We start from the raw sequence: 26,421 nt of genomic DNA on the forward strand, positions 1-26,421 counted from the left end.
AAACTTCTTCCTAAATTTCCTAGGGTCAAGCACTGAGGTAGAAGTGTACCCTCACTTCAAAATTGGCCTCAGTTCGAAATTAGGGTGGGTAGGTAGAAGGGTACCAATAACTTTGTCTAAATGACACTTGTGACTTCATTTTTACAAATGAAGCCTAAAATGGCATTTGGCTGGCGTTCGGTGCCTAAAAGTACACGTGGAACAGCAATATCTACGAAGCCGTCCCGTGGCCGTCATATTGAGCCAAGCTTTGCCGGAGAGCTTGTCGACCGCTCGTCGGGAGGACTCGTGGCCGCTACAGGATGAGCTAGAGCGGAAGTAGAACGTGCTCAGAGCCTGCTGCAAGCAAGCCTAAAGCGGTTCGATGGGCCACTCGCAGAGCCGGCTATCTGCCTTCTGCGAGCCGGAATTGGCTAACTGGGTTAGTTATAAACAAATTAACACGACTACGCTGCGACTATGCTGCGAATACATAGCATAGCCGTGTGCATATGTAAGAAGTCGCAGTGTAGTCACATGGTTGTCAAGGGTAGTCATCAGTAGGCGCAGTGTATTCGCAAGGTAGTTGCAAGGTGGTCACCGGTTAGTAGTCGCCATGAATGTGTAGTTGCAGAGCAATAGTGGGTATCCGCAAGCATAGGTGCATATGTTTATGTACCTACATTTACCCGCTAGACATGTGACTACACAACTCTGGGACACTTAGTTGTGCAACTACATATTAACATCACCTTTACATTATGCCTCAGACTATGATTTAATTACAGCATACCGATGGTGAAACTGCCACACCAGCCAGATAGCACCCAATGTTCTGAGAATATTCCAACAATGTTCCTACATTTTGAGCAGCATTTTAATAATCAGAGAATATTCTGTATCAGCAGCTAAACTCAGAATATTCTCAGAATGTTCATCATCTTCCACTACGCATGTGTAGGAGAATCCTCCAGCTACATTTGCATCATGCAAGGTAACAACGGATGACGTATGTTATGCGAACATGCTCAATAAAATAGAAAATGAACAAAAACCACTCACCAACTAGCTCGAATCAGTAATCCACTGGGTCAGGAAAATCCACTTGACAACAATTAATCCAAATTTCCAATTAGAACTGGTGTAAGTACACAGAGAAACACTTGAAAACACTATGGGTGCATTGTAAAAAAAATCTTAAGCACTCTTTAGCGTAAGTGAAAATTAGCACCATGATTTAATAGCTGATCAATACAGAACAGCACTCTCAGAAAAGCTCTGACACAACACCATTTTTCAGTTTATTTTTACTTCTAGGAGAAAAATGCATTTTTCAAAAGATCCGACATCATCGGCCATCGCTCGTCAGCAATGAATGAGATAAAAATAAAGCTTAAATAATTTCACAATTTACTCCGATCATTGATGATATTAAGGTAGCCATTGATTCTCTACCCGACGTCCTTATCACATATAACAAGGAAGGTCAAGAGCACAGAGCAAATGGCACTAAGCAGCGCGATGCACATGTGATATCGCAAGTTCCGGAAGTGTCGATCTGCAAAAATACAAAGCGAGAAACAGATCATCATATTGATCCACCTACAATTAATGACCGTCAATAGAGACAGACATTCAAATACGTTATAATAAATAAGCCACCATTTGTTAACAGAACAAAGTTTTCGTGAGAGTAAGACCCTTCCGTCTGGAGGGACGAGGACCTTCCTTGGACCTTTCCTTCCGAGAAACACTTAAAAATGGACCACTTTACTACTTACAGGTCTGAGCTGCTGAATGAATTACATTACACCAGTCAATAAAATTTTAAACTCACGCCCTCACCGTCGAATGTTGACGGATGACCTGATCTATCGCTGAATATACATAAGTAGGATGAGAAGTTGGCACATCTGAAAAGCTGAGCGGTCATTTTTGTTTCAGCTCTAGTAGTATTTTAAAATTTAACAACTATCTGTTGCCTTAAAAGGGAAGAAATAAGTGCAACACCAGCGCACCACTGCAAATGTGCGATTTGTCAAATTTCTAGGGATGAGGTGTTTCAAGTTTTCGCTAATAAATTAGCCAGCCAATTCAAGAAAATGACAGAGGATACGCAGTGAGGATGCCTTTCTGTAAGTCAGTATATTGAACGGACGGGTGAAAGAACTGTTGTCTCACAGTAGCTAGGTAACAGTCGGCAAACTATTTGGGCAAGTAGAGAGTTCTCAATTTTTAATTTGAATACTTGGAATCAATAGATGCCATTAGACTGAATTGAAGTACGCAAGGGTGTGATGATGAAAAATTACTTACTGATTGTGCCAATTTTTGAGTAAAAGGACTAAAAGGAAAAAGGTAGAACCAGTAGAGCTCTTTGGAACAAATGTGGGAGATAAACATTAATATTAACAAAACATAACATAACCTAACACTTGTCAAGGTGTTCCTGGTGTTCCTGGAATAATCGTTCCTTGCCGATACTTCAAGGGACGTATATATTTATCAAAATAATTATCAAAGAGAATTATCAGCAGAATAATTCAAAGCAGGGATTAAAGTACAAAAACTGGCATTCTTAAATGCTTTTAGAGGCTGATTTTCATTTTCATACGAAACCCGGATGAAAAGTCAACAGTTGGAACGGTCCACCGCCCAACTATCCGGTATCCAACTTGGAACACTAAATTCAAATTCATTTCAAATTTCAATTCACCAAGCCGACCCGACCCGTACGCAACGGTTACGGTCGACCATGCCGTTACTTTGAAAATGAAATAATTAATCCAATATTTGATCTCCTTAGTTGTTTTCGTGATTCGTATCATCGGCATCCACCTCACTGTACCTAACTTCATCAAACACAGGTAAATACTCTCCCTTCTCCTTCCACCTTTAAACTCGGGACGACGGACACACGAATGAGCCTGTCACCGATTGTCAAGCAACTGATAAAGTAACTTGAGTTGAATTTGCTTTCCCGATTTACGATTCAGTCGATTTAGGTATTCTAACTAGCAAGGTAATTGTGAATTCTATTTTCTCTGTCTGTGTATGCATTTACTACCATGTGCTATTCCTAACTGCAGTTGCAGGCTCTACTTCAAGTCGAAAAGTTTTGTTGCACCCACTTCATCTCCTGTAGGACATCTGGCAGTTATCTAATTTTAATAATATCTAGTACCACTAGAGTTGAAATAAGTATGAACCCCTCAACTTTTCAGATGTGCCAACTTCCCATCCTACTTATGTATATTCAGCGATAGATCAGGTCATCCGTCAACATTCGACGGTGAGGGCGTGAGTTTAAAATTTTATTGACTGGTGTAATGTAATTCATTCAGCAGCTCAGACCTGTAAGTAGTAAAGTGGTCCATTTTTAAGTGTTTCTCGGAAGGAAAGGTCCAAGGAAGGTCCTCGTCCCTCCAGACGGAAGGGTCTTACTCTCACGAAAACTTTGTTCTGTTAACAAATGGTGGCTTATTTATTATAACGTATTTGAATGTCTGTCTCTATTGACGGTCATTAATTGTAGGTGGATCAATATGATGATCTGTTTCTCGCTTTGTATTTTTGCAGATCGACACTTCCGGAACTTGCGATATCACATGTGCATCGCGCTGCTTAGTGCCATTTGCTCTGTGCTCTTGACCTTCCTTGTTATGTGTGATAAGGACGTCGGGTAGAGAATCAATGGCTACCTTAATATCATCAATGATCGGAGTAAATTGTGAAATTATTTAAGCTTTATTTTTATCTCATTCATTGCTGACGAGCGATGGCCGATGATGTCGGATCTTTTGAAAAATGCATTTTTCTCCTAGAAGTAAAAATAAACTGAAAAATGGTGTTGTGTCAGTGCTTTTCTGAGAGTGCTGTTCTGTATTGATCAGCTATTAAATCATGGTGCTAATTTTTCACTTACGCTAAAGAGTGCTTAAGATTTTTTTTACAATGCACCCATAGTGTTTTCAAGTGTTTCTCTGTACTTACACCAGTTCTAATTGGAAATTTGGATTAATTGTTGTCAAGTGGATTTTCCTGACCCAGTGGATTACTGATTCGAGCAAGTTGGTGAGTGGTTTTTGTTCATTTTCTATTTTATTGAACATGTTTGCATGACATATGCACTCCACAAGTTGGGTAGTCGCCAAGACAACCTCTGTGATTAGGAGGGTACGTAGTGGGAACACCCACAGGTAGTTGCACGGCTACATCTAGGTAGTCGCACAGCTACATCCAGGTAGTCGCACGGCTACATCCAGGCAGTCGCACGGCCACATCTAGGTAGTCGCACGACTACATCTAGGTAGTCGCACGGCTACCTACACCGGTTCCATTTATGTACCCTCCTAGTCGCAGGGGTAATGAAACTAGGTGTTGCAAATATGTTGGTTAGGAATGACACGCTTGAGAGGAATCTCATTTTCAAATCAAATGGTTTATACTATCTGATTAAAGCACGGCAAACTTGCTGAATTTTGAATATATTTTAAGTAAATAAATAAATTCCATACTTTTGGGTGAGTCAGTTGATGTAAAAATTTTATTTTCTTCGGTTAAATTGCGATTTTCGGTTCACGGCAAAGATTCATCCATTGTTTTTTATTGTATTTTCCAAAGGAAAGATACACTATTGCGTTCTCCCTCATGGTGGGACCTAGACCTGGAAGCATGTAAAGAGCACCGATCTCGAGTCGTAGATCACGAATATATATGTCATTCATTTTCTGTCATGTATATATGTATATATGTATGTATGTATGTATGTATGTATGTATGTATGTATGTATGTATGTATGTATGTATGTATGTATGTATGTATTTCAGCCAGCGTGAGGATTTTTCAGTTTTCAGAGCGTTGAGCGGCAGTTAATTTGTCAGTTTCTTGAGACGAAACTTCTGGTGTTTATAGTCCCCTAAGAGTACTTTTAAACTGTGAAGAAAAAATCGGAATGCGTTAATTACTTTTCGCACAGCGAGGGGTCAAAGTGGGGGGAGGTTTAATTTTGTCCACGCAATAACTCGAGTAAAAATGAATATTTTGAGCTGAAATTTTGATGGTAGTTAGATATCTACTAAGACTGGTTTCCTATTGAATTTCAGCGAAATCGGCCAACGCGTTCCATTATAGTTGCAATTTACCGTTTTTACGGGTGAGGGGGGGGGGTAGGAGTTGCGCAGCAAAGGGGAACTGTTTCTTGAAACATATCTGTGGCAAGAGGGGTAGGGTAAATGATTTCATTCCCCAATGTGACACTACCCTTCGGAAAATACACTCATGCCGCGGTAAATGCGCGGACTACAAAAAGAACCGTCCCCTCCTTGCCAGCAACCCCACGGAAAAAGCGGCAGAGTTTTTTTTATTTGTATTTTGAAAAAGTTTGGTTAAAAAAGATGCCTCTTTTTCTTCCTTTACTTAGTTTAGATTTCAATTATTTTCTTTACTTTTGTTTCAAACTTTGAAAAAGTCAAATCCTTCCTCTTTTTCAATTTCAAGTCATTACTTAACTCACTCTGTCAAGTTTACACGCATAGAATGAAGAACAACTTTATCAGTAAGGGAAACACAAAGTAAAATACACATAATCTAAGGAAAGGCTGTTGTAAAATAAAAAAGATAATGTGTGAAAAAACCGGAAAGTTACGAAATAATTACAATCTCATTTTCAACAGGAAAAAAAGCGAAAAATGGAGTCATCGATTTGCTGTTATTGCAAGACCGAGATTTATTAGAAGGTAGACATACCTGGCCCTGAGCAGCAAAACTAAGGGATGTAAGAACCAAAGACATTGAATAGAGTAGACCGTGCGCTGTGAAATGGAGCGGTGGTCACTTCTCTTCCATTCGCATGCCGCACCTACCGAGGAGTGCGGGAGCACCGAAACGGCACCGGTGAGGTAAGTGAGCCCCAGGACCAATCTAGCCGCTCAAAAGTCGTAATTTCAAGTGTTTGGTAGAAAGCTACCAGAGGCTGCATTTCATTCTCAGATATCCACTGACACCAAATCAGTGATTAAATTCACCAGAATCTTGTTTGTTATCAAAAAATTGATGATGAACCGTGAGCGTAAACAGGTAAGACTGGAAGCCCAGATGGAAGACGCACCAAATGCGTTCCGTACTGATGGTGTTCACGCAACAGGTTATGCAATTGATGGTTTTCCAGCATAGTAGAGCCCCTGAGAAGTAAATCAAATCATTTATTTCATTTCCTCATCATTTTTTCTTATAGTTTCTATTTCTTTAACACCTGCTCTGAAAAATCTGTGTTTTTGAACTTCAGAGGATTGGAATGTATCAAATATCGGCGAATTGCAATATCAGACTTGTACTAGGTGACGCAGAATTTCATGTAGTTTCATAATCTGTAGAGATATCTTGCGGTTTTTTGCGGTTCAGAGAGATAAACGAAGATTAATGGCCCGGCGTCGAGGCGTTTTTGATGCACTAGGCGCGTTGCACATTGGTTCCAGAGCCAGATCTAGGCGGCATTAATTAGAGTATCACCTTTGTTGGCATGCAATACATGTTTTTATATGTTTTTTGGGTCGCTGATCACGAATCTGAAGTCAGTTTTACTCCATCGTTAACTAAAACATGGTAAATTTGCGAAAAATAGCAAATTCACGCTCAAATACCGGAATAATTATTTGACAATTTGGCTTGGAGCTTGAGCTATAATAAATGTGACTAATTTAATGATTAATCATCCAAAACGACCAACGATTTTACTATTCTTCATTTTTGGATGGTTATTTGAGAAGGGAGGGAGGGGGGTTGCCACGTTGAATAACTGAACGAAGTATACCTGCATGCAATTAACACGATCTGTTTTCGGAATCTACTTCCATAATTTTGAGGTATAAGAAATGGCAGGATGAAAATAAAGTAAAAAGCGTCCTAATAATACTATTGGACAGGGAGAAAAGGCATTGAACGTGTCGGACACTGGTCCGTTGTTTTTTTAAATTAAAGAGGTTGTAATGTATTTTTTTTTCTTCTTCTTCTTTTTTTGAAGTACCTATGAATAATCAAGAAGAGCAAGAGTCAGTTTTCGTCCGAAATTCAAGAAATATATTCAAATTCAAAATTCATGTATATTAAAATGTACAACAACTAAATCTCATATAAATTTGATGAATAATTAACATCATGAACACATTTAGCAATCAAAATAAGAGTCACAAAAAATTACATTGAAAGAAAAATTTCACTGGCTACGAGAGGAGGTGAATATTCTTGCGGGTAATTATCACATTTTATAGATTCAGACAATGGTATGCAAAAAAAAGTAGGTAAAAGTCGCAGCTTTTGTGATTTAGTCGCAGCTTTGTTGCATTTATATTTTTTTCTTTTATTCCTTTTCATTGTTATAATTATTGTTTAAGTTATTCTTAAATTATTCTTATTTGTTGTTTATTGTTATTTGTTGTTTATAAAATTATTTAGTTATAATGCTATAATTTCTATCTTTTCTTTCTTTTTTCTCCATTAATTTTTCGATTCTTCTTTATTTCTTTTTTCCTCTTCTTTTCTCATGCTGTTTCAGTGTTTGATTTCATTGTCTTTTCACAATTCAAAAAGTATCTTAGTATTAAAAAAACGCCTGTATCGATGAAAATAAATGTTATTGTCTTGTAAACTGAATAGATCTACTAATTTTTAATTTCACATTTTCACTGTACGTAACATTCAATTTTTCAGTGTACAATGCCATTAAGTGATGTTATAATTGATTAGATTGTTTTGAAAGAAGTGTAACGCAACGCAGAAAATCAGATAATTAAGAAAATTCACGTAAAGTGAACCAAAAGTAGGTGTAAAAAAATGGTCCACCAAGCTCTTTGGATTGGGCCATTGTGCGGCGAAAATATAGCCCAAGGGGGGTTGACAAAATATTTTCTTGCCTCAATTTGGGTCCCCCTATCCTTTGGCTACATTTTTAACCCAAGAAACACGAATAAAAATCAAGAGCGTTGACACAGGGACTTTTGAGCGGCTAGATTGGCGTTTTTCCCCAGCCGTCCCCAGCTCGCGGTAAACGAACAGTGCGCTCTTACGAGGTTGGTACGGTTCGGCTCCAAAATCTTTAATTTTTAATTGATTAGTGCGAATATTTTCGGCTGATGTGTTCTTTGATTATAATCAAATATTTCTGTGTGAAGATGTGTTTTAGTTTTCATGATTAAACACCACACAACTCTCAATTTATGGTATGCTTACATGACCAAATTCTTGATGAGCCGGGCAAGAGACAAGAATGATTATGTCCCGATGATAATTTTTAAACTTTGACTACATTTAGCCTTAAGGAACTACTATTTTTGGTTCATTTGTTTTATTACGTAACTACACAGGAAACTAATACACGACACAACAACGGATCATGAACTAATGGCACATTTCGTTCTTCCTAAAATGAGCCAGAAATAGCAGTTCCTCATTGAAAATTGTAGTCAATTTAGTGTCTTCAATTTCAAAATAGTGTTGTTCCAGTTTGTGATATTTATTTGTGATAAATGTAATAATAAGTAAATGCCCTCCGCATTTTGCTGAAAACATAGCATAAGTGCTGTGTGTTTTTAATTTTATAGAGGAAAGTAAGGACATGATAAAAACTCATTTCATAGAATCCACTGCACTGCAATGTGCAGAAAAATTGAGGCACTGGGTGCAATAATGGCACTTCTTGGTTGCGGTGGTTCAAAATCTCTACGAATATTTCATCAGTGAAGGAAATTCATGGCTTTCGTTGAAATTTCTACTGAGTTTTTTTTCATGATTCTGCAATTTTCTGGGAAAAAATCCTTGAAATTTACCATTAGAAACTACTATACTAAACAAATGTGAGGGACACAGATTCCGGAACATCGTTAAAAAGAGGTGCGAGCCCTTCTCGAGCGCAGCGACTTAGTCACAGAGCCGCCTAAAAATGCAAAGGAATTAAGAGCAATTACTTACCCATACTTTTTGAAAATAAACAGTATCCACGATCGCCAGTCATAAACAAGTGACTGAAGTATTGATTTTGAAATTTTTGAGCAGATTAAGTAACATTAAGTTGCGACTCGCAAATTAGTTTGATAATAATGCTTGAACATTATCTTTTTCAGTGGAATAATCTTAAATCTCGGTACTTTGAAACTGCCGAAATCGTTGCCCCTCTTTTTCAGCTCTTCATCAAATCTTTCTCTTAGATCAAGATGGACAATAGCTTTAAGTAACTCTCTTGTAACTTTTATATGCCTTTTCATGTGCCATACATTACACTATTCCTCGTTTTTACCCTTGATTTATATGACTGAGCTCATTTTAAATCCTTTTTGTACCTTTTACAAAATTACTTCTTATCCACGCCGACATCTTTACAAGCTGCACGCATTATATATGTAAGAGCATCCATCTGATACGCAGGTCACTTTCCTCATATTTTCAATTATGAAGCGTTTCTTCCAGTCAGTAATGACTGTAGAGAAACGAAAATTGTTCAGGGTAATAGTAAATTTCATGCTATTAACATGCGGTCCTTGTAAATTTTGCCAAAAAATGAAGTGGAAACGAGTAAATCGCGAAAATCCGAGCGCGCAACTACTTTTTCCAAGTACGCGGGACGCCGGCTCATGCTGCGTGGGGCTCAGTCGCGAGCTCCCACCCCGCCCGCCCATTACGCAGTCCCGCCGACGTTGCCTCGCTCAGCTGACACGGCGGAGATAGGGAGTGCACGGTCTACTCTATTCAATGTCTTTGGTAAGAACAAAGATTATCTGGAAGTTGGAATCCATTTTTTTCATTGTTCTTTCTCCATGCAGAGAACAGTTGCCGAATTTCGCGTTTGATCCCATTTTTTTTCCTATGTTGAGCGCATATTTCCGTTTCTTGTAAAATTGGCAACTCTCTAGGGTGCAAGTATAAACCTTTCCTGCCTCCGCCCCCGCGACTTATGAGCAGCAGCGGCGCAGTTTCATCCCCTCTCCAGTGTCAACTTGCGCGCCCAGCCCTAAAGCATCGGGAGTCGGCCTGCACCCCTTCGGAGTAGCCACCATGTGTATACAAAATCAGTCCCTTCTAGAGATCCAGCCGGCGTAGAATCACGTTTAGGCAATCGGTTGACTCCTGCATACATTTTGTGGTGTGCAGTGTGCAGTCATTTAATCCATACATGTGCCGCAGAGAGATAGCTGATCTACCACCGCGCTCTTCTTTTTTGCGCAAATAAATAAGTTTTCAGTGAAAAAAAGGGTTATCCTTAAATTCTACAAACCACTGCAATATATCGGCTTGATATCTCTTGGTTGGCCCTACAGCTCGGATCCCAGTCCGGCCAGTGATCCGATGTCTAGGGATTTATCCCTAGATCTAGGGATTTTCCGGAATTTCTAGGGATCTAGGGATTTTTCAGGAAATCTAGGGATTTTTTTTTGATGAGGTAAAGTAAGCAAAAATCGACTTTTGAACCTCAATTTTAGCTTCGACAATCGAAAATATTTTTTCATCTATATTTTGTAGGCCCTTTTGGCAACACTATTTTCCCCGTAAATAAGCCGGAAATTAAAACGATTGCGTCACTCGATGTACTTGACATTCAACTGCATTCAACAGTAAAAAGGCAATAAGAAGAACTCAACTAATATTCTTTCATTTTATTGGTCTGGATTAGCACTGCTTTCAAAGAGCGGCAAAATTCAAACGAGCCAATCAGATTTAAATATTGCAAATCGATATATCGAATGACGTCATGATTCTACTTTAAAAATGGCGGTTTTTTGCAAAATCTAGGGATTTTTTGGGGATATTTGAGCAAATCTGGGGATTTAGGGATTTTTAGCGAAATCTAGGGATTTTTTTTCTTCCCCGCTAGGGATTTAATATCGGAAACACTGCAGTCCGCTTTTTCAGGGCACTGATAGATCGAGCTGACAGCTGAGTTAATATCACCTAGCGACAAATACAGGTCGCAAAAGCAAGCTGAAGTACCTCGAGCTGAGGCCATTTTCTCTTCTTCCTTTTAGTCATTGTTTTATTTGGACACAATTCCAAACAACAGTTAAAAGCAAGAGAACCCCTCCACCCCACCCTCCAGCAGTCTAATTGTTGAAACTTTGGCTGGCCATGTCGGCAAGATAAGACAAGACATAGCGCCGTATAAGATATCGGTTTTTTATTCTTGTCAAGCAGACAAAACTTTCAACAAACAGGCTGGTATAATCTATGTGATGAATAAACTGTACCTGTTAGATCGCTTAAACAAATATCAGCACCGATCTCGATGGCTTCTTCAGTCTCTTCTTGACTTTCTTCTTCTTCATGGTCTTCATTGAGATTTTCTGCAGCCAACTTCCGTCTTGCATTTTCCAACTCTCGTTTGGTCTCATCTAGAAAGTCAACAATGAGATCAAATTGAGGAACAAAAATCGTTATAAATAAACTGCATAATGTCACTAACAAGTTAAATACGAGGGGCGTTCAATAAGTAAGTATCCTCCCTCTCTAAAATCAAAAGGAATGGACCAATTTTCAAAAACTTGGGCTCAAAATCTTCCTTAGGATATATTGAGTTCAATAAAACAAACCGCAACAAAATCGAACCATGTGCGGCCGAACGCGAGCCGTTTGAACGCGCCGAGGTGCACACCGCTCCCGCCAAATCCGCGGAAATTTGAAGTCCGCGACAAGAGAAGAGTTTCTCTGCCAACGCTTCAGTTGTTCATCACTGACTAACTAAATACTGACTGATCTAAAGGGGAATAAATAGTGGTCTGTTTTGCCATTTATTACCGTATCTAAAATCTGAACTCGGGAAAGTTCATTTTGAATCAGTGGAAGAGGTCAAACAAGCCGTCAACACTTTCATCCCCAGCCAGTTGAAAGACCTCCACACGCATGGTATCCAAAAGCTGTTCTCTTAGTCTCACAATCAGTATCAGACCAGCTTGGATCGAGCTGGTTATGTGAAGAGGTGAGGTAAGCCCTTTATTCTACAATAACTTCTTTGATTTTTCGTCAGTGATGAACGACTGAAGCGTTGGCAGAGAAACTCTTCTCTTGTCGCGGACTTCAAATTTCCGCGGATTTGGCGGGAGCGAGCGGTGTGCACCTCGGCGCGTTCAAACGGCTCGCGTTCGGCCGCACATGGTTCGACTTTGTTGCGGTTTGTTTTGTTGAACTCAATATATCCTAAGAAAGATTTTGAGCCCAAGTTTTTGAAAATTGGTCCATTCCTTTTGATTTTAGAGAGGGGGGAAACTTACTTATTGAACGCCCCTCGTAACAATAACAAAATAGCTCAATGACAAAACAGCAAAAATACTTCGCTGTTGGTTTATACCGAGTTTTTAAACAAATTGGTCAGGGAATGGTGAAGCTGGTTTTCAAATTTTTTTTTTTCAGCCAAAGCAACCACAAAATGGCAATACAATTATAACAATGAAGACCACAAATGGAAAATTTAATTTGTGACTGCTAATGGCTGTTGGATTTTCAAAGTCTGCGCTGAGTGCACGACACATGCTGTCCTTGCTGAAATGAATGACACGGCAGTGGAACCATAATATGCAACATTACACTGAATGCGTTGTTAATCTCAGAAAGATGCGATTTTGAAAATCGCAGAATGCAATAACAAAAATGACAAAAACATAAAAATTCAGGTGCCATCTTGAAATAGCGCATTCTTTAACTTCCTGATGATAAGCTAGAAAATGACCTCAAAATCAAAGCCGGGAAGGAACACAGAAACGAAGCAGCCCTCGAGCTTCATAATTTGCTGGGAGACTTGTTGGGCAAACACAAGTCATTCACAGCATGGCAGTTGGCAGGTTGCCTAGTGGTAGTTCTGGGAAAATGTACATGGAAAGCATGGCACCAACCCATCCACACAATGCTTAATAAAGAAATTCATACCATTTAAGAAATCATATCCATGCTCCTGATGTATGGCAATGATGGCTTTCAATATGTTGACCTCTAAATTTAAATTATTAGCTTTCCTGGCTTCATCAAGTGCTTGATGATACACTAATAAAACCTCATCCATGGATTTTTTTTGGAGTTCAAGAACTGCAGCCATGTTCATCAGTGTTTTACAAACCTGTGCGTAACAAATTAAGTTAAAATCATGAGAACTTCACGAGAATTCAGTGCTGAAAACTCCCAGTAAATTAAGTTCCCCTAAACAACACAAAGCTCCTTGAAATTCTTGAATTTTTCAAACCCTAGTGGTAGAAAAAATTCTCCACTTTTTTTTCATTTTCTACAGCTAGGTATTTAGTTTTTTTTGTATATTGAGTACAAAAATCAAGCCAGGCCTGGATTTACATACTTACCTGGGGGCTACAGAAAAATTGCCACCGTTCCCAACTTACATGAATCTTGACTGCGGTGGGGGGGGGGGGACTTTTACCAAAAGCGGGAGGTCTGGGGGCCCTCTACCAGAAATTAATGAAATATTGATTGTCCAAGAAGCAAAGTTAGCCTTTTATAGCCCAAAAATTCGGATCTTAATTTCTACACATACCTAATTCACATATTTTTGCATCATTTTGCCTTGTTATTTCGTCCATTGCCGAATTCCAAGTACACTTTATCTACAAGTATCAATCAAATGTTCCATAAGTGGTAGTAGAATGGGAATACAGAGGTGGGTCTCTTTACGTACGTACATACGGCCTTACCCACACGAGCAAAGGTTAGCAGAACTTTTTGGGAACAAGGTGCCGTATCGTAAGCTGCAAATCGTTTTTTGCCTCTATTTTGTGCACAGACGGAAAAAATCCTAACTTTTTCAACCAAAGTTCCTGAAAATATACTCATATTAACAAGGCCAAAAACACTTTGACTATAGATCACTGTTAAACTTAAAAAGTGTATTATTTTACATGCTGCGCACATGGCCGTGCAACTACCAGCACCAAGACAAATATTTGGGACCCCATTTCTCATTGAATCATGCATGCTTATGCACTGGTGTTTAGGGCAACTTTGTAGTCTTTGTCCCCCCCTCCTTCTTTGAGCTCGGACTTTGCCTACCCTGAAATTTAGTGCTGGGGCGGCTGCCCCATCGGCCCCACAGGGAAATCCAAACCTGAATTTAGCATGGTGATTACTAATGTTCTAAAGATGTTACCTGATATTCAACAAAAACTTGCTTTATTCCATCAAATCGCTAATGTAAAAGCAAGCTGCCAAGTTAAAAACATTACGAACGATTTGTTTCTCAAAGAGCAGTAAAATGATCTTGAGTAAACGCTTGTTACTTTCAAAAGATTTTACTTCATGAAAATTTCAGAATGTTTTCCGGTCATTTGTTTTACCAAGAATGTTCCAGAATTTCACTGGAATAAAACCTTGTAGAAATAAAGTTGGGTTTACTTAAAGGGATATCACTTTTTGGGATCGAGACATCTATTATATTTTAACGTTGCCACAGAATTTTACAACTAAATGTTTTTTGATGGAGTATGCCTTTTGAAGAAAGAGTTGTTCAAAAACCGCCGATTTTGCCGCCCCCCCCCCCCCTCTTTTGATGGAGTCCATTCAATTCAAAGAATAAAAATTTGGATGTCACCTCGCAAGCAAAGCGTGTATCTGGTAGACTCGGCATCCACATTTTAGGAAATTGTGCAGAAGTGCTAGAATGCGTTTTTTTGCACGATTTGGCAACTTTCCTGGGGACATTTTTTAAAATAAAGTTTGAAATCAATTTTGGCGTAAAAAGTATGATAAATCCTTTTAATAAAAACAATCCACAATGTCTAGGACCAAAAAAGACCATAATTCCAATTTGTCTCAATCATTCCAAACACACCGACTGTGAGCTATGGCCTGCCATTATCAAAGAGCAGTGATTTTGACATGATTCCTGTGTGGTTTTTAACGTAGGTCTTGTCTCCACGGACCATTTCATGGAATTTGTCCTGGAAAAAAATTATAATCACGAAGTGGGGGAAGATATGGAGATAATCAATATTTTCCCCAGTACCAAGTGCACCAAGTATGGTCCGTGTACCCCTCTGAGACCAACTGAGAGAGGAAGGAGAAGTGAGAGCGCACTGTTTAATATTTTGTTGTTCCCTACAAATTGTACGATTGTAGAATAACTTATCCAAGTTATCTTTAATTTCATACATTATTGTTCTTATGAACTAATTATGTAGAATAATTATCATGCTTGGATTTAGAGAAAGTCAGATTACTGGAATAATGTGTAGTATAAAAATAATAGCACTTCGAAAATTTAAATTACTAATTTTTATAGCTGATCTTGTGAAATTCTGTGAGTTGGAATATTCCTTCCTCTGACCCACTGTATAATGTAAAGTTTATCCAATAACTTCCTTTCCCTCATATACTAAGCAACGAAATGTTTGTCTGTAAACTTCCTTCCCCTGCCCCACTGACGAACTGTTCGTCCAAAATCTTGCTTACCATGGTCTAATGTGCGACTGCGACCATCTTCTCCTCCGCCCACCATGAAAGTTTAAAGCTCGCCATTCTGAAAAGGCTGGGCCGATTTCCCTCACATTAAATACAAAACCAGTCCTAGGGGAGAACTATCACCCATACGAGGTGTGATCAAAAAGTTCCCGGACTGGTGCCGCCCTGGGCTGAAAAATGGTCCGAACGAGCTAAACTTAGGCTCGTTTGAAAGCTTATACTCTCACGAGTACACTCCTTTTTAGTTTTTGAAAAAATATTTATTAGTTTTCGCACAGCGTCAATTATACGGAGACGTGTTTGCGCCGTGCGGCGATTTTGTCTGCGAACGAGAAATGACCAACATCCTTTTCCAACTTTGAGGTGGCTGATAGATAAGACAGGTGCATCCAGCGATCACGCTGATATGAGTCTATCCTACCTCTGGTGTACTTGCACAAGATAAACCACTATTTTTTACCTGAAATGTGTCACTTGGAACGCATCAAGATGCAATTTTTCGAGTTTTTCGTTTTTTTTTTCGAAAAATTGCATCTTGATGCGTTCCAAGTGACACATTTCAGGTAAAAAATAGTGGTTTATCTTGTGCAAGTACACCAGAGGTAGGATAGACTCATATCAGCGTGATCGCTGGATGCACCTGTCTTATCAGCCACCTCAAAGTTGGAAAAGGATGTTGGTCATTTCTCGTTCGCAGACAAAATCGCCGCACGGCGCAAACACGTCTCCGTATAATTGACGCTGTGCGAAAACTAATAAATATTTTTTCAAAAACTAGAAAGGAGTGTACTCGTGAGAGTATAAGCTTTCAAACGAGCCTAAGTTTAGCTCGTTTGGACCATTTTTCAGCCCTTTTCAAAATTTATTTTTTTGAATTAAAAAAATCGCCATGCGACGCAAACACGTCTCCGTAAAATTGACACTGTGCAAAAACCAATTGATATTTTTTCAAAAACTAAAAAGGAGTGTACTCGTGAGAGTATAAGCTTTCAAACGAGCCTAAGTTTAGCTCGTTTGGACCATTTTTCAGCTCAGGGCGGCACCAGTCTGGGAACTTTTTGATCACACCTCGTACATATTTTAGCTCGAAATATTTATTTTAACTCGCGTTATTCAGTGGACTACATTTGGCCTCCTCCCACTTACAAGCCCCAGCCCCCAAAATCTATTGCCTCAAATTTCAAATTTTTCCGAACAATAGTAGCTCTGATGAGGCTCTACAACATACAAATTTGGTCAAAATATCTTGCGATGCAATAAACTTCTCGAAAATTGAAAAATCTTTTAAAGGCACAAATACATACATACGTTTCAACGGCAATACATACATGCATTCTCTCTTATTGATACATGGAATCTTGATCCCGAGGCAGTTGTTGATCATAGAGGAAACCTTACTTAACCTGACCTAAAAATTGACATTTTAACCCTCTTTTTCAGTTTTTGCGATTTTGTATGTATCCATGGTTAGCTGGTCCACTTTGTTGATCCCCTTAAGACCAATGTTAAACACGATCAACATTCCAGGTATTAACTTTCCCATCCATACATACCTACATACACATATACAGTCGGTTAGTTACTTATTTCATTTTACATACATGCATACACATATGTATAAATACACATGAATTTGAATGGCATTCATTTTCGTGATTACGACCCGAGATCGATTCTCTTCACAAGGTCTCAAGTCTGGGCCTGATATCATGGGAGAATACAATGGTGTATTTTCTTCGGAAAATGCGCTAAAAGAGTCAAACTGTCAAAATTGATAAAATCGAATTAGGTATAACTAAGATAAATTATGCAACCATCAAAACAGCATTAGTGCACTTGTAGAGAATATTTGTAGACGTTTCTAGCACAAACCGCAACACTTACACTCACAGCACCCCCGAAATATCGATTTTTACAGTTTTGCCTAAGTGCTCACTTTGCCCCCCCCCCCCCCCCCGCCACCTCAATTATCCAAGAGGGCTGTAATTTTGCCTAGGCCTCAGAAGCACTTGGTACAACATCTGAACTAGGTTTGGGCCAAATGGGGGGGGGGGGGGGGGGGGCAAGATCGGCGGTTTTTGAACAACCTCTTTCTTTAAGAGGCACTAAAATTACAATTGATGTTTTGACCCCAAAAGACGATATCGCTTTAAGTAAACCTACCTTTATTTTCAGGAGGTTTTATTCCAGTAAGATGCTGAAATATTTTTGGCAAAACAAAAAAACCAAATAACAAGCATTCACTCAATATCATATCACTACTCTTTGAGAGACAAGGAATTCCAAACGTTTTTAACTTGGCAGCTTGCTTTTATATTAATATTTTTAATGGAAAAATTTAAGTTTTTCATGACATACTTTTCTTTGTTGAGTGTCAGATAACACCTTCGGGACACGAGTAATCACAATGCTAAATTCAGGCTCAGATTTCCCTGTGGGGCCGAAAGGGTAGCCGCCCTTTGCGGCAAATTTCAGGGAAATTTTGCACAGGCATCAGAAGCACTCAGTACAACACCCGTACAAAGTTTGGGCCAAGTTAAGGGGAGGGGGGGGGGGGGCAAAATTGACGTTTTTTGAACAACCTCTTTCCAAGGAGAGAAAATTTGTGTGCAGAAAAATGAGCGTAAATTTCAGTCAGCATACTTACTTCTAAGGCATTATCCAAATTAATAAGAAGCTCTTTTTCAAAATATTTGTAGGCAAGATCATATTGTTTATTATCTTTGTAAGTTTGAGACAGAGATACGTAGCATGGTATTAGGTCCTTGCCGGTCTGACCTAGACTTTCTGCACACTGAAATAAAACAGATTATAGTGCAGCAAGAAACAATAATTTAACAGAGCAGCACACAAAATTAATTAGAGCAGAAGCGGTAAAGATCTCAATAATAGGTGTGCAAGGCCAGACAGTCTCCACGAATTTATCACCTTGCGCCAGGGTCCTGGTTCCACTTCATTCACAGAGTGCAGCGCCACAAAGAAATGACCTGAACTCGCCGGACGGACAAATGCAAACAAAGTTGCCCCTCTAAAGCAACTTGCTCCAAGCGTCATTGAATTTTTCCGCAAAACCTCGGCGGGAAACTAGCTCAGAAGAAAGAGTTTGGTCCAGAGTCTCCTGAGTGATGATTCTCTTGGATAAGAAATTGATTGCTGTTTCCTCAATACGAAACCCTCGAAAAAAGACAGGTGTGCACCAAATAATTAGATGCAATCATCTAGTGTTGAGATTTTTTTCAAGAGAAAGGTCTTGAACCAGACCTTCAACCCAGATATAGATTCCTGGCAGGGCTTTTCCTTCAAACCTTGAACCATGGGTTTCACACTTGATGAGGGCCAAACCCTCTGTTCTGCTCTCTTCTTAGTCAGAGGGCATACGTATTCCCGTGCGCAGGTTCGTGAAGACATATTGTGTCATACATCAATCTCTTCGTTTTGATGTCTAGAAAAAGAAAATTGATGTTGATGGCCATTTCAAATTTCATGCAAACCCCCCCCCCCCCCCCATTCAGGATGGCGGCCAAAATGGCAATTTTGGGGTAAAGAAATTTGAAGTTTACAAATACGTCGTGTCATGTGTCGATTCTTATGTACTTTGGATCGTAGAATCCGAGATTTTAGTCGAAAGTTAATTTTTGGGTCATTTTCAGGCCAACATCCAAGATGGCGGCCAAAAATACCATTCAGGGGTACTAATTTGCCTATCCGGATGTAGATGCATAGTGAGGTGTCAATTACTAGGTTTTCTGGGTCGTAGAGTCCGAAAATGATGTTCATTTTTTGCTGGACTCTCAAGAAACCCTAAAATCAAATATGACGCCCAAAACGGCCACCGGTTTTACGACTGCAACACCTATTCAGCGCAGCTGTGATAAACAATACGTTCAAAATTTAGTTTTATGGGTCAAGGAGTTCGAATAAGATATCAAATGTTTACTCCCATAAAAAATTAAGCCTCCGAATTGAAAATGGCTGCCAACATGGTTGCCAGCTTGAGGCACAGACCGGTAAATGACAATTGATATTAAGGGATTTGCCACAGCAGGGGTTTTGATAAGGGCCGTTTTTGGGCCCATATCCTGAAAGTCTTCAATGTTACGATATTTTGCTCATCGGAAGTCTACATTTTACGGAATGTATCATGATTTGGTCATTTTCGGTCTAATTGGCGGTCTAATACTGGCCTAAACATGAATCTGAAGGCTGCTTTTTCGTGTTTTCTAGAAATAGTACTACTGAAGAGTACAAAAAAAAAAAAAAATTGAAAAATGATGAAAGGACTACGTGCAAAACGGGCCATTTGGGGCTCGGGGCGGATACATTTGAGACTTGCCCTATTCATTCACCCAACAATGCCCCATCTTTTCCCAAAGTTTCAAGCCCCACAAAAATTTTGGGGAGACGCGGCGGGGGGTCAAAGTTAAAAACCGGCAAAATTTTCGCGAATTTATTACTCGAAAACCAAGAACTTTTGGAAAACGCGGTTTAAATGAGCGTATTCAGCGTGACGAGAGCTTTCAGAAAATGTATAACATCATAGGGTTTTGTCAACATCAGCTCGAGTTATCGCCTCCGAAGCGCCGGAACGCTCAAAAAAGACCCCTTATTTTTTCACGTTTGGGCCGATTTAAAAAAAGCCATTTTTTTATTTTGATGAAAAACGAATATGTTGTTCCTGACTCTCTGTAGACCCTCTAGCTCTTTACCGCATGCTGGGGAAATGTTTTGGTCGCGAGTTATAAGAGCCGAATGGAGCGAAGGTCGGGAAAATCGGCTATTTTAAACTGCGCGCGCGGCGTTGATCGGAAGGAAAACGTCCCCTCCCACTCAGTTCGGCGAATCACACTCCTCTGCCGACCTCGCATTGTTGCCACATGTCTCCTGATCCGTCGCCGCGCGCAGTTTAAAATAGCCGATTTTCCCGACCTTCGCTCCTTTCGGCTCTTATAACTCGCGACCAAAACATTTCCTCAGCATGCGGTAAAGAGCTAGAGGGTCTACAGAGAGTCAGGAACAACATATTCGTTTTTCATCAAAATAAAAAAATGGCTTTTTTTTAAATCGGCCCAAACGTGAAAAAATAAGGGGTCTTTTTTGAGCGTTCCGGCGCTTCGGAGGCGATAACTCGAGCTGATGTTGACAAAACCCTATGATGTTATACATTTTCTGAAAGCTCTCGTCACGCTGAATACGCTCATTTAAACCGCGTTTTCCAAAAGTTCTTGGTTTTCGAGTAATAAATTCGCGAAAATTTTGCCGGTTTTTAACTTTGACCCCCCGCCGCGTCTCCCCAAAATTTTTGTGGGGCTTGAAACTTTGGGAAAGGATGGGGCATTGTTAGGTGAATGAATAGGGCAAGTCTCAAATGTATCCGCCCCGAGCCCCAAATGGCCCGTTTTGCACGTAGTCCTTTCTTGGGTAGACTAGCCCCTTAATGAATTTCACCAAATTCGTTTTTCTCGTCTTAAAGAAAGCCATGATACTGAGTGACAGATAAATCCGTTGACAAACAGCTAAAATGGCAATTTCTTACCATTTTTGGCCGCCATCTTGAAAAACATAAAGATGGCGACTTGCGGATTGCACGAAAGAAAAATCTTTTTACATAATGTTTTGAACAAGGTATCACACGGGGGAGGGGTTGCTATTTGGAAAAAAAGTAGGGTGCCCCCCCCCCCCAAAAAAAAAATCGGATATACGTAGTAAGTAGTTCTCCTTGATATATACACATTCCCCAAGTTTCGTTTCAATGGCTCAATTAGGGAAAATTTTAAAGGGTGGGAGGGGGGTACGGACTTCTGAGACACCCTGCATATGCAACTGGTGAGTCATTGGTTGTACAAGAGAGACAGGTAAATAAAGTGAAAGAACAATTCACTCATGAGCGATTCATTTTGCCGGTTTTGAGCTTTGCAAACAATTAATAGCTTTGCGAGATATATTCATGCTGCTCTACAATAGAAAGACAGCTGTCAGGATTGTTCATGATTCCTCGTTAATGTTAAACCAGAAGAACTAAAGTAATCTCATCCTACCTGTAGCATTTTTTTATAGTGGTCAATCGCCTTTGAATAGTTGGTTAGGGCAACAAATCCATCAGCAATTTTTTCATGCAATTCTTTTCTAACTTTGAAGTCATCAACAGACGTGGAGATAAGTTTGTCTTCAGCATCACACATTGCAACAACTAGAGACAAATAGGGAGTAAAATTTAGATTCATAATTTATTGATAAGAAATAATTAACAAAGGAAATCATTCTTCGATCATATAAGAGGAAATATCAAAGGAAAAATGAATGTACTTTCAGAGGTTCCGCAGATACTTCAGCTATACTCTCAGCAATACTTGGCAGAAATACAATGAATCAAAATTTTAAAAAAAACGGTGCTGGCACCGCTTTAATGAAGGACCTCCACCCCCTAGGGAGTAGAATCAAATAAGTTTTGCTCTACCATGTCTCCCAACTTTTTAGCCCTTCAAAATAGAAAAATCTGACCTTTTTTTTTTTTAAATTTGTTCAAAATTTTACGCTTAATCAGGTACCATCATCGTTTTAGGCAGTTTTTGCCATTTAATATCAGAATTTTGGCCCTAAACAGCTGAAATGTCCTGTACCGTAGCCTGTCTGCGACTCAAGTGCGCAACTTTAACGCTTCATAACCATCATCTTGCATCTAAATACTTCCACTTCTGCTGTAAATTCACACTCAACTTGTACCTAACTTATTATTTTCAGTTATATTCATCCAAATAAGTGAAAATATTGACCGTCTTTGCGTCAAGCAGCCTTGTCTGCGGAATTCGCGTCCTGTACCGTAGCCCCCTTTTTTCAGCATCATTTCGTCCGTTAGAGTGCAGCACTTATGAACTTTGTGTACTTTTTTTGCGTTATCGTGACTATCACACGCTGATGTCGAGCAGAGAAAAAAAAAACCGCAATGAAACAGTAAATTTTGACCATTTTTTATGAGTTTCTAGGTTTAACGACCATCTAGGATGTCCTTACCGTATACCTCCCTTTTTAATGCATAAATCACTTCAAACTCTCGAATTTTGGTATTTTTTGATACGTTCTGATATCTTAACCTCAAATCCAGAATTTCAACCACATGCGTGAATATGCCCGAGCACCGCTGCCAATAATCACACGATTTGTCCGCACCGTAGCCGTCCGTACCGTAGCCCGTAGCCGTCCGGTACCGTAGCCCGTAGCTGACGCGCGATGCGGCCGGGTCTACGGTAAGTACGGACAAAATGCGAAAGTCATCCAAAAATCGGTGCGCTGTTTGATAGATCATCCCACTTTACTTTATTTTATCTATTACCAAAATTTGGAATTTAAAAAAAAAGAGAGACGTATTTTTTTTTAGTACGACGCGACTTAGAAGAAGGAGGCTTTTTTTTCGATGATTGCATAAGGATCGCCATCTTTTTATTTTTTTCATTTTTTCTTTTAGAACTTTGAGTCCTCTTTTTCGTCTGAAGTTCATAGCAATTTATTCGTTTAATATTTATTCGTTAATATCTAACTTATTTTTTTCTCATTGTCCGTTAAGTATTTATTTAAGGTGATTTGTGACCACATTTTCGATAAATTTACCTTTTTGTTTTCTTTCTTATTTTGTAAAAGTGCATCTAAAACGTTCTAACGTTGTCAAGCTTGTTTTAAGAACTCAGCTTCTAAGATTTGTCCCTAATTATTTAATGCGTTTACTTTAAAATAAAAGCAGTTCATTATTTTTGAAAAACTGATTTACTTACTCTTTTTACCTTTATTGCCTGTAATTATTTATAAAGGTGGCACTTATAAGCTATGCTATAACTTAGCAGTTTATTCCCCAATGAATTTCAGTTCTAAAATAATTAGGCCCTTGCATACAGTAATATTTACGAATGCCTCTTCGTCCTTACCGTAGCCCGTTTGTCCTGTACCGTAGACCAGTAAAAAATTGTACAATTTGTAGCTTTAAAAAGAGCAAACCTGTAGAAATTCTTTAAAAAAGTTGGCTACCACATCTTCTAAGTTAGTTCTAAAGAAATTAATTAAAATTAAGCGTTTAATTACATTTCCTGGCTTTTTTAGGAGAAAAATGATGGCGCAAAATTCTAGAAATCGGACTTTAGAGCAATTTGGGGGCTAAATTTTGAAGGTAAAAACTTTGAAGGATATTTTGGGTTATTCTTCTACAAGAATATAGCTCTATGAGTGCAAAAAAACTTAAAACGGTATTATTATCGCACGTATTGATAGGAAAACAAGCCTGTTTAGTTGGTCTACGGTACGGACAAAAAATTTAACTTCCAGTGATAAACGAGGCCAAAAAAAAAATTTCTGTTGAAAACGAAGATTGACCACTATTAAAATCGACTTTCCAAGAGTATGAGGACTTCAGAAAACATGCTGAAGTTTTAAAATAACTAAAGTCACTTTTTTAAGAAACGATGGCTCCAAGAGCAAAACTTATTTGATTCTACTCTAGGGTGCAAGCATTTTTAATTGAGATAAGTTCTTTTAGTGTTTTTTTTTTTTGGGGGGGGGGGGGGGTCATTTTGAATAACCTGTGCTTTCGCCACAGAGAAAGTGTATTTTCAAAAGGAAAGTTCATCAATTCAGTGGTAGTTTTGATTACCAGTCATAATTCTTCAATGGAGATGTTGCATGTGTGAGGAATTTGCAATTTGACTGTCGCTTCTTAAGTAAAAGTTTGCGAGAAACCTGATGGTGCTACTGGTTTTTCTGAAATCAACTCCCAAGCTCAAAAAAAGTTCTCAAGTTGAGACCAAAATGGAGGGGATATCCCACCCTACCCTGAGAGTCCACGTCTACATCAAGACAAACTCTCCATGCAAAGATGGGGAGCAAATACATTAGCAGGGTTGCCGTGTTTTTAGTTTTGGAGTCCCCAAATCAAGTGGCAGCCGTGTCAATGTATTTGCTCCCCATCTTTACATGGAGAGTTTGTCTTGATGTAGACATGGACTCTCATGGTAGGGTGGGATATCCCCTCCATTTTGGCCGCAACTTGAGAGCTTTTTTTGAGCTTGGGAGTTGATTTCAGAGAAAACCAGTGGCACCATCGTGTTTCTCTCAAACTTTTACAAAAGAATCAACAGTCAAATCGCAAATTCCTCACACATGCAACATCTTCATTGAATCAATATTTGAAGATAGTTCGTGCAAGAACTTATTTCCTGAGACCCACTGTGTGACAAAAGTCAGTTGATGTCAAAAAATGACACAACCCTCAACCTGGTGGACCAGCGTTTGATTTCGGGGTGCTTTTTCCTAGATATGCTGCTTCCATTCCAAGTAAGAGCCCTGAGCGGGTAATATTTTGGGTATCTGTACATATGTGATGAAAATTTCCTTATTTGCCACCCTGGGGGCGCTCTCGCTCTCTCTGGAGATAACAGCCTCTTCCAAGGATACTATATGGTTTCCTAGAGTAAATCTGAAACACCTGCTTTACAAATTGTTAGTTTTTTCAGAGGGAGAGGGTAATTTCAAAAAATATGAGAAGAATTATATCGTATGGGGGACTGCACTCAGTACTGTCGCAGGCTTAACAATCCTGCGGACCCCAGCTGGTAGCCCCTGCCTCAAAGGGGGGTGGTGGGTGGAGATGGTTACTGGCTTCATAGCGTATGAACCATCCATCAGAGGGGCAGACAGGGCTCGTAGCTGTGGTGAAAGCGGCCTGTCTGGGAGATGGTACTCCAAAATCAAACCCTAGTCTTCCAGGTTGGGGGTTGGGGCATCGGGCTAACCCCTCGATAACCGGAAAAAAAACTTACTGTTAGAAAGCCTAACATAAACACCCTTGCTGAACGTGGAAAAAACAGATTTTGCGACAAAAACTACGAAAACGGACTATGGTTTTTTGGGTTGTGGAATGTACAGGGAACTTCTAAGAAATTGAAAGGGGTTGTATTGGAGATAAATAAGTATAATGCAGATATTGCTGTGTTAACAGAAACTAGAAAGAAAGGCACAGGATCAGAAAACTTCGGATGCTATGATCTGTCCTACAGTGGTGTCAGTAAAGATCAACACGCACAGCAAGGAGTCGCCATACTTATTCGGGAGAGTTTGCATTCGTCCATAACTACTTGGAAAGCAGTAGACCAGCGGATCATCAGAATGCATCTTACAGTGCATGGTCATAAAGTGGCCCTGTTAGGAGTATATGGTGTGAATGATGATGCTCCCGTCAATCTAAAGGATCAGTTCTTGGAGCAACTCAACAATGAAGTGCTGTGCTGAGGGTTGGAAAGACAAGGGAGGTCATTATCATGGGTGATTTGAATGGTACGAAAGAATGCTTCTAAAGTCGTTGGACCTTTGGTGAAGAGGTGGTGGATGACAACGGTGCGCACATCATTCATCTGTGTGAGCAAAACAAGTTGAAAATACTGCACCAATTTAACCAACATCGAGATATCCATAAGTACACTTGAGTTCAGCAAACTCGAGGGCTGAAGTCAATCATCGACTACGCGACTACCAGGCAAATGAAGGTTTAACAAGTGAAAGTGTGCAGGAGGTTCTCCTGTGGTAGTGATCACCATTTTCTCAAGGTTGCATTTGCGGATAAGTATGGGCTGCAGAGGGATATCTTGCAGCATCAGAAGTGCCAGATACAAAGAGTGAAGATAGAACAAGTGTGCAACAACATCGATAGTTGACAGCATGAAAGCGTGAAAGCGCTCTACAGAAAGCGGTTGGATGAGAAACTGAGAGTAGAAACTTTCGATAGTGCCGAAGAGTGGTACCAGTTCATCAAAAGTTGAATACATTCAGCTGCAAAGGAAGCCTTCCTGGGTATGTGTGATGAGAGTAAGGATGTGCAAAAAACCTTACTAGTGGGACAAAAAGGTAAAGGAGGTAATTGACGAAAAGCATAGGAAGTATCATGACTATCTGGCTTTCAAGACCATAGACACCTGCGGTGCATATAGGAAAGCTCAGGCGAGGGTTCGTCATGGAATAACCGGGAAGAAAAA

At 39.5% G+C, this 26,421-nt stretch overlaps 1 protein-coding gene across 3 annotated transcripts in view; it reads right to left on the reverse strand.

Moving 5' to 3' along the window:
- The window catches only part of LOC109043210 (tonsoku-like protein), a 123,653-nt gene that overhangs the window by 57,934 nt on the left and 39,298 nt on the right, over window positions 1-26,421 (reverse strand). For all 3 annotated transcript variants that reach the window (XR_011900887.1, XM_072306501.1, XM_072306503.1), the window contains 4 exons: window positions 21,451-21,602; window positions 18,063-18,209; window positions 12,884-13,070; window positions 11,212-11,355 (listed from right to left, as the gene is read on the reverse strand). Coding sequence is in view for 2 of the 3 variants with exons in the window: in XM_072306501.1 (XP_072162602.1) it covers window positions 11,212-11,355; window positions 12,884-13,070; window positions 18,063-18,209; window positions 21,451-21,602 (630 nt within the window). In the remaining variant the exon portion in view is untranslated. The remainder of the gene's footprint in view (window positions 1-11,211; window positions 11,356-12,883; window positions 13,071-18,062; window positions 18,210-21,450; window positions 21,603-26,421) is intronic.

Source organism: Bemisia tabaci, chromosome 1, assembly GCF_918797505.1.
Source record: "Bemisia tabaci chromosome 1, PGI_BMITA_v3".
Taxonomy (NCBI): Eukaryota; Metazoa; Arthropoda; class Insecta; order Hemiptera; family Aleyrodidae; genus Bemisia; species Bemisia tabaci.